General features: G+C 56.6%; 1 protein-coding gene across 1 annotated transcript in view; it reads left to right on the forward strand.

The window, feature by feature from the left end:
- Nucleotides 1-6: 6 nt before the first annotated feature.
- Nucleotides 7-9289, forward strand: part of KIAA0930 (KIAA0930 ortholog) — a 47131-nt gene continuing 37848 nt past the window's right edge. The window contains exon 1 of the mRNA XM_017850784.1: nt 7-128. Within this exon, the coding sequence (XP_017706273.1) occupies nt 65-128 (64 nt within the window). The 5' untranslated portion in view covers nt 7-64. The remainder of the gene's footprint in view (nt 129-9289) is intronic.

A 9289-nucleotide genomic window follows, 5' to 3' on the forward strand; every position in this document is an offset into this window, starting at 1 on the left:
CGCCGTCGCCGCCGCCCCCGAGCCTGCGGGCGGCGCCGAGGCCGAGGAGCGCTCGCTGCAGCACATGCTGCGTGCCATAGCGGAGGAGCGCGGCCGCCTTAGCCTGCGCCGCGAGGTCTGCGGCCTCGGTGAGTGGGGCCCGGGGGCGAGGTCGGGCCGGGGCCGGGGGAGGTGAGCGTCTCCGGGGCCGCCTCTGCGCGTCCGTGTCTCTGAGCGGGTGTCGTGGTCTCTGGGTCTGCCCAGGTGCACTGTCTTCCTCCATGCGCCCCCCGCCCTGCGTCTGGCTCTGTCTCTGCTTTCTGTCGGACCAGCGCCCCGCACCCCTGTGCCCGGGTCTCATTCGGCGATTCCCCGTGTCAGTCCGTCCGGGTGTCTGTCTCATCTCCCTCCTTCCTCTTCGTGCCTCTGCGGGTCTTCTTCCTTCTCCAGGAAGCCGGCCCCGGGCCTTCAGCACGGCGGCAGGGAGTGTGGGCGTGGGATCTGGGTACACCCTTAAGCCCAGCGCTGCAGGGCCGGGCCCTCGTGGGCTCTGGGTGGACCTCCCTGCGAACGTGCCCTGGCCACTGTCTCCTGCTTCCCAAAGCCTTTGTCTTTCCGCACCCGCCGGCCCCTCTCATCCCTTAGCTGTATCCAGGGACCTGTTGGGCAGTGGCCCCCGAACCCGCCCGCTTGGCTGAGGGGCAAGGCCTGCCGCCTTTCGGTGTGATTCTGGGCTTAAGTCACGGATCTGCTGGGGGGCGTGGGGTGGGGGTGCCTCGTATTGTTTGGAAGGGCCTGGGACTGCAGGTGTGGGTGGGGTCTCCCAGCCAGTGAGGTAATCCATTACTGATAGATCGTGCCCAGACTCAAGCCCAGGAGAAGCCCCCTCTTTTGTCGTCTCAGGTTCGTCATTTTCTCCATGGAAAAGACCCCTCCCTCCTCCGTGCTGGGAATGACTTCATACCACATTGTCAGCCACCCCCCACCCCACCCCCAGGCTAGGCTGGGGATTTCTGAGGGGGTGACAGCACTGCTGAGTAGGGAATGTCAGCCTTCCAGATTCACCCCGTGGCCCCTTCATTCACCGTTGGGGAAACTGAGCCCCAGAGAACAAATGCATCCCCCTAAGGTCACACAGCCGCAGGGACATGGCAGTCCCAGGCATTCAGGGCCCCTCAGCAGGCCACACCCTGGAGGCTGGAGTGGGGAGAGGAAGTAAATTTGAATCCCTTTTGTAGGAGACAGGCTCAGCATGAGAGGCTTCCCAGTGAGCAAGCCCCAGCCTAGCCTGCCTAGGGGGAACTTTCCTTATGGAGAGGTGGGGTGGGGGGTGCTTATGAAGTGAAACGGACAAGAAGAACTTCAATGGTTGACAAGGTTTCAATGGTTTCTTTCTGAAAGGTGTCAAGATTTACTTATGAGCAGAAATTGGAGCATGCTCATTAATTAATTCTGCAAACATTCATTGAGCACCTACTGTGTGCCACCCTGGCAGGCCCACCTGTCACCTGGCACCGAATTTCTGAGCTGGGATGCGTCTGAGGGACCATCTGCTGCAGGCCACTTGGCCCTGTTTGCTCAGCAGCTGCAAGCAGTCCCTCCCCACTCCCCTGCCCACACACACCTACTGTCCTCTGACCACCTTTACTTGTGAGCACCTTCTCTCCTCTTAGACAACCCCTCCCCCAAGGAGGCTGCAGGGCCATTCCCAGAACAGTGAACGGTGAAAATGGCACCTAGCATTTACTGGGCGCTTACTATGTGCCGGGTGCTTTACTCATGCTGCAGATGTAATCCTGACACAATGTTGACTTTGCCAGGGAGCAGTATTATCTCCATATCAGCGATGAAGAGTCTGAGGGCTCCTCTCCCGGCCTCCAGGCCTCCAGCACGTGTGAGGTCTCCCTTCTTCCCCTGCTGCTGAACTCAGTCCCTCCAGGGTTCTGAAGCACTGCACTTTACACCTGCTGTTTTCTCTGCGGGGAAAGCCGCCCCTACTCATGTGCCCCACAAACATCTCTAGGTTTTCCTTTAAGTCTCAGCTCCAATGCTGCCTCTCCGGGAACCCTTTCCAACTCCCAGGTGCACAGTCCTGTGCTGCCTGTGTTCTTTGTGCCAGGCACGTGTTTGTCGGGACAATCAGGACGACTGTGGCCTTGTCATGGTCTGTGTGCTGTCTCCCCAGTTAGCATGTGAGGCCCTCAAAGGCATTACCCAGTCTGATTCGTCTTGGTGCCCAGCATGGGGCACATACGGAGCAGGTGCCCAGTAAACACATAGTGAACAAGTGAGAAAATTATCTGGACTGGCAGATGAAGGGCGTGGAGGGCCACAGAGATGGGAATCTTAACTTCTTAGAAGGGCTCATTTTTGGCTGGGTGCAGTGGCTCACGCCTGTAATCCCAACACTTTGGGAGGCCGAGGCGGGCGGATCACGACGTCAGGAGTTCGAGACTAGACTAGCTAACATGGTGAAACCCCGTCTCTACTAAAAATACAGAAAAAAAAAAATCAGCCTGGCATGGTGGCGGGCACCTATAGTCCCAGCTATTCAGGAGGCTGAGGCAGGAGAATGGCGTGAACCCAGGAGGGGAGGTTGCAGTGAGCCGAGATCGAGCCACTGCACTCCAGCCTGGGAGACAGACTCTGTCTCAAAAAAAAAAAAAAAAAAGCGTATTTTTCAGATGAGAGATTTGATGTTCAGTGAGGGATGAGCTTACTAGGAACTTGATGCCCAGAGTGGAGCAGAGCGCACCTCTCACCTCTCAGGTGTGAGTCCTGAGAGGAGCCAGAACACCAGCCCTGGAGCACTTCTGTGTCCTCGGAATCATCGACACGCGCAAGTTGTGGGGGTAGGGTTGGGTTTGATCATCTCCACTTCACGTCTGTGGGAGCCCGTTAGATTTATGAATGAATTTAAATCTCCCAGGTTTTTGTTGTTGTTTAGCGAAAGCTTGGGTTGTTCAGAACCCTGCGGTGTCCTCTGAGGGTGTGTTGAAGGTGTCAGGGGCGCCTCAGGTGGAGACGCTAGGCTTTGGTTGAGTGGTTGTCATTCTCAGAGTCAGTGTCTATGAGATGGGACAAAGCTCCTGGCCCTCGCTACTCAGGGATCATCGCTCAGCTCTCGTGATGGAAGGCACCTTGTAGATTCACACCTGGCTTTCGAGGCTTGTCTGTGGCAGCCTCTGCAGTAGAAGGGAGCTTGAGTACTTGCTGTGTACTGAGAGGGGGCAGGAGTGTTGGGCCCTGATCCCTGCCTTGTGGGAGGGCACAGTCCATGGGGGAGACAGCCAGGAGCACAGGTCACTGTTAGCTGAAGTACAAACCCTGCTGGAAGCAGCCGGGGCTGCGGCTGCCCGGAGCAAGATTTTGGTGTTGCATCCACAGGACAGTGCTTGTGACTCCAGGTCACAGATAAGCCAGGTGATTCAGGACCCAGGTGTGCGATGCAGACGTTTGGACTGAAGGGGGACAAACCCTGCCACTTCCTCCTGGGCCCTGGACCTCCACCCAAGCACGCAGGCCCCCTTTCAACAGGGGCAGCCCACCCGACAGTTGGTCAGGCGATGTGGACGCAACCTGGGCCCAAGACCTGGTGTGAGTCCTGAGCGGTGCCGTGAGCAGGTGGGGCCCACATCTGACTGCTTGTCTCTGCGCCCTGCCTCAGCTGAGCATTTTTGGAGCAATTTGTGTCTGGCATTTGGGGCTAACCCCCTTTTAGGTGGCCTGGGGGATTCTCCCTGTGTCTGGAGTGCTGCAGAGAAGGGGCGTTTTACGTTCATTCTTTCCTTTTGTCTTTGGAGTAATCCCATGGGATTACTCCAAAGTTTATTCTTCTGATGAGGGAACACAGGTTGCAGGGAAGTAATGTGCCCCCAGCTGCAAGGCTAGAAAGTGGCCGAATCTTGCTGAGCCCAAGCTCTTAATTGCTTGACCCTGCGCAGAGGTGAGGCCCACCTAGACCTGTCCTCAGGGTGCTGAGGGTCTGGTGTTTCAGGTTGTGTGGCAGCCTGGCTACAGTGGATGGAGGCAGGGCCCCAGTGGAGCTGTGAGCTCTTAGCCAGAGGCCACAGAGAATGGAACCACCAGCATGGCCCGTGGGAGGGGTTTGTGGACAGCACAGTCTTCAAGCAGGGCTGAGGCTGGGTGGGCTTGTGTGGATGGAGGAGCAGAAGCTCACTTGGCTCTAAGCGGGGCTGTGGAAGTCGAGGCTGGAGTACTCCCTGGCTGAGAACTTGGTATTTCCCAGCTCTGGCCTCGGAGAGCCCTGCAGGTGTGATTTGTGGAGCGGCTGCACGGGAGGGGCCACCAATGCAGCGGATGCTGCGTGCCTGCTGCGAGCCAATGCCTGACACCTGCCGCGTTTCCTTCAGTCCCGCTCCCGGAGAGGTGGGTTCTGTCTTGACCTCATTTTGCAGGTGAGGAAGCTGAGCTTCAGAACAGGGAGGGATGCACCCACAGCCACGTAGCTGGCAGGTGGCAGGGCTGCCATTCCAGCTGAGGCCCATCATATGCAAATAGCCATCCCAGAAGGGTTCGTGGAATGGGCCCGAGGAGTGAGGGAGACAGCCTTGCCTCTATGCTGAACACCTGCGTGTGCTAGGCCTGCGAGTGGGGAAGAGCACTGTGCACCCTTCACCTCCCCCAACCCCCATCACTTTGCTAGGCCAGGTGTAGCTGGGCATAAGTGATGGGGGCCGGGGGGCCTTTAGTGGGAGGTGCTGCTGGAAAGGAAGACTGTGAGCCCTGGCTAAGCACTCCAGTCCTCAGTGTCCTCATCTGTAGACTGGAGACCACAAACTCTCTAGGGACTTGGGGATTGTATGAGAGAAGTGACTGAGTAGATGAGACGTGGCACGTACAGGCTCAGCACAAACCCCTGGCGTGGAGTCGGGTGCAGTCCAGGCTGCTGTTGTCATCCAGGATACAAAGCACCTGGCCCAGTGCCTGCACGTGGAATTAGGGTTGTATTTGCACCCTGACGCTCAGGCTGCTTTGAGTCAATGCGGAAGGTCTCCCTGGGCTCCTTGGGGCCCTCCAAACCCCAGGCAGTCAGAGCTGGTTGTGGGCCAGCACAGTGGGGAGGAAGTGTGGCCGTGTGGCATGGCAGCAGAGCGTCTTTCGGTTCCTGGGCCTATTTTAAGAGTTGTGGGTTCCGGCCTCTACCCGTTCCTGGGGCTGGAGCAGCCCGGGAGGCCCTCTCCTGAGGCTGAGACTGTGTCCTTTCGGGGGAAACCTGAGGACGCTGCACCTCACACTTTAAAGAGGCCGAGGATCACAGCTGCGCGGACGTCTCTGGAGTGGCCGTGTGGGCACCACTGGCCTGGGTGAGAATGCCGTGCTGCGCTGCTCTGGGACCTAGGGAGTCATTTCCGCCTCTGGCTTCCAGCCTTCTGCAGAGAACTTCCACGGCATGAGCTGTTCCCTCACTGTCCTGGGTCTCCTTGCTGCCTCCATCGAGCTGGGGAGGCTCGTATCAGCCACACCACTAGGCTGCTGTAAAGAAGCCCTGAGCTAGGAGACTTGTTAAACATCCTCAGATTTCCCAAATTTTTTTCTAATTAAAAAAAAAGTTACATGCATGTTACAGAAACTGGAAAATAAAAGAGGAAACAATTATTCCTATTTCCAGTGACCCAGAGACACACTATTAACTTTGCAAAGTCCTGCCCGCTGGTCTTTCCGGAGGTTTTTAAAAGAGTACTTGATCCTCTCCATACAGGTTTCTTAATCACGCTTTTTCATTTAAAGTTCCTAAAACATTTCCCCTGTTGCTCTGACTCAACATTAAATGACTGATCGGGAGTTGGGTGGGCACGCCATGGTTTACTTAATTGGTCTCATGTGGTTGGAAACATAGCTGGGATCCAGTTTTCACTGTTATAACTTGCAGCAAAGCTTTTTCTACGTGCAAAGGTGTCTGTATTTGGATTATGTCTCTAAGCTGGCAACCTGGGAGGCCATTTCTTGGAGGCTGCTGTCTGACCCCCAAGGGCAGGGGCAGGACCATAGGTGGTAGATAGGTGTTTACAGGGCTTAAGGAGAACCCTTTTAGATAGCTTGTGTGGACTAGGAAGGAAGGTGAGCCGCAGAAGGTAGTGATGGGCATCTCTGCCGAGGGCATGCAAGGAGCTGAGAAAGGATCCAGCCTCAGACTAGACTTTGGGCCCATGCCTTGACAGTCTGTGATCCTCCAACCTCGTCTTCTCCCCCGAGAGCTCTCCCCCTGACGTTTCAGGCTTGTCTTCCCAGAGCAGGAAGCAGGGGCGCCCTCTTCCCCATCGGAGGACTGTGAGGCCTGGGAGCTGAGCCCTGAGCACGGGCCGGGCCAGTTCCCCAACTGCACTCACACACACACTGACCTTCCATTCCTGGTCACCCTCACTCCGGGCTGCCCCAGCTTGCTGGGGCCTCGGAGATAACAGAGACGTTTGCCCCTCAGGGTCAGTACACGTGCCGGCTTGTGCCACGGCCCCCGGGTCTCAGAATGCAACCAGCCTCTCCCTGTCACTGCTACAGACAGGAGCTCTGCAAGCCCCAGTCCAGGCTCTCCCCGCTGGGGGTTCTGTGTGGCTGGGGAAACCCTGGTGCATAGCAGCAGCCCCAGCCCCGCTCTTCTGTCCTCTGGAGGTCCTTGTCCCTCTGGGCCTCTGATCCTTCCTGCACGCAGTGCTGGGCTAGGCAGGGCCAAGCGGGATTTGTAAACAATACGTCATCTAATCTCATAACCCCCGTCAGGTGGGAGTTAGCCCATGTCTTAAAGGGAAGAAGCGGAGGCTCAGAGGGTTGGGTAGACCTTCCCTCAGTCATTCCCAGCAGCTTGGGTCTGGTGCACTCAGCTTCCTAAGAGGGCAGAGCTCGCTGCCCATCACCCAAACCCTGCTGTCCTGTCCACCCTCCCAGCGTCCTGAGAGTAGCCACCAGGTCCCCTGGTAAGTCAGAATCCGGTGAAGGTCCTGCCACCCAGGTGGGCACCAGGGCTGTTCTACAGCTGACTTTGAAGTATGTTTTGACTGGATGTGATTTCCCAGACGTCCCAGGTGATGTCTGCCTCTGGGCTCTTATGGCTGCGGCTCCTGTGCTGAGGGGACCTTTCCCATCCAGGCCTACCGACCCCTCGGAAGTGGGGCTGCATGCTCTGCGTGGCCTGTGCTTACTTGTTCCACTTGAACCTCAGCCTCCACTCCTTGGAACACCCCGCCTGCCTCAGTCTGCCCACTCTGTACCACACCATGTCCAGAGCACAGAACCCTGGGGAACTTTAAAACAAAATGCCCACTCCTTCCCCCGACCTGGGCATCCAAATGAAAGTCCTCCCGGGGGATCCTGGAGCCTGTGGTGTAATTCATTCCGTGTCTGGGTGTGTCAGCCTGGGTTGGTGGCCACTGGGCTGTTGACAACCCCTGCCCGCATTTGATAGATGGGGCCGCCAAGGCTCAGAAGCAGGAGGGGACTGGCTGTGATGCTTTCCTCCACCCTCCTGACTTGGCCTGCTTCCAGCCACCTGTCCTTGGACCTGCCTAAGCCCCAACAGCACGAACCTTAATGTCGTCGACATTGATACCTGGCAGGGGGTGGGTGGGAAAATAAACGCTCCACAGGGTCCCTTCCTCACCCCCAGAGACACCTGTGCCCATGAGTCAAAGCTGAACTCTGCACGTCAGGGAGACGGAGGCTGAGGTCAAGTACAGAGCCCGGGCTTAGCCCCACCACATGGAGAGGCAGAGGGCCAGCCTCCCCTGGAGCCGGTCCCTGCCCGGCCCACTCTGCAGGATGGGCATTCTGGGAGAAGATCTGACTCCAGGCTTCCTGTGCCTGATGAGCTCGATCTTCCCAAGGTGGGGCAGTTAGTTCCCAGTGTCCCAGTTTCGGCTCAGGCAGCAGAATGCCCTCTGGGTCACAGCCCGTCCTGGGGGAGCTGGGATGGAGAGAAAGAGTCCCAGAATTCAACCAGCCTAGCCCTATCACTGACAAAGATAGGTAGGGGAGACTCAGAGTGGACCCTGACTGGCTCAAACAGGGTGACGAATCAGGAGGGCTGGCTGCCTGATCTCACCAGTGCTGCCTGTTGCCCCGTGGTGCAGGTGAGGAACGACAGGCAGAGTTCCCTTACTCCACGTGTCCGTTATCTTTTTTTTTTTTTGAGGCGGAGTCTCACTCTGTCGCCCGGGCTGGAGTGCAGTGGCCGGATCTCAGCTCACTGCAAGCTCTGCCTCCCGGATTTATGCCATTCTCCTGCCTCAGCCTCCCGAGTAGCTGGGACTACAGGCGCCGGCCACCTCGCCCGGCTAGTTTTGTATTTTTTAGTAGAGACGAGGTTTCACCGTGTTAGCCAGGATGGTTTCGATCTCCTGACCTCGTGATCCGCCCGTCTCGGCCTCCCAAAGTGCTGGGATTACAGGCTTGAGCCACCGCGCCCGGCCGTGTCCGTTATCTTTAATGTAAAAATGCTTTGTATTGGGATGTCCTTTGAATCTTGAAAAATGCTTTTCACACTTGGAGCAACACTTACGGCAGACAAAGGGAGAAGAGCAGAATACAAGTCCACATGTGATGAAGCGTGTGGATTATCCATGTAATTATGATAGAGAAGTGCTGCCCTGCACACCCTCGTGTGTCCTCACAGCAGTGCTGAGCAGAAGGCAGGAGGGGTGTTGTCCCGTTTACAGAGGGGGGACCGGGCCTCAGAGTGATAGGCGGACCTGGGGTGAGGTGGCCCTGGACTGGGCTTCTGCCTTCTAGTTCTTTCTGAAACCTTGCTTCATAGGCAACAACAGCCAATCAAGACCCTTCTTACCTTCTCTGCAGTTTTTGCCCCGTCTGAGTGTACATTTTTATGTATTTGTAGTCACCATTGTGTCATTCATGGAGGTCGTATTTCTGGAGCCCTGGAAATGCAGTGCTGAATTAGGGTTGATCTGACTCCTGGGAGCTTGGCGCTCACTGGTGGTGGCGGGCTGGTGCAGGCTGATCGTTCGTGCCTCTGGCTTCCCACCCCTGCCTCTGTATCCTGCTCACACACATTGCTGGGACCAGCCCAGACATCCCTCGGATCTCCAGGCCTCACTGCCAATGTAGGAGATGAAAAGTATCTTTCTTCCCACCTTAGGTTCAGGGCTGAGGTTCCTATAACAAAAGGCAGACAAGAGAAAAGTGTAATTTAGTATAAGTTTTACATGATACAGGAGCCTTCATAAGGAAATGAAGATCCAAAGAAATGGGCTCAACCTGTGTATTTTCTTTTTTTTTTTTTGAGATGGAGTCTTGTTCTATTGCCCAGGCTGGAGTGCAGTGGTGCAATCTCAGCTCA

Source organism: Rhinopithecus bieti, unplaced genomic scaffold (assembly GCF_001698545.2).
Source record: "Rhinopithecus bieti isolate Rb0 unplaced genomic scaffold, ASM169854v2 scaffold_32081, whole genome shotgun sequence".
NCBI lineage: Eukaryota > Metazoa > Chordata > Mammalia > Primates > Cercopithecidae > Rhinopithecus > Rhinopithecus bieti.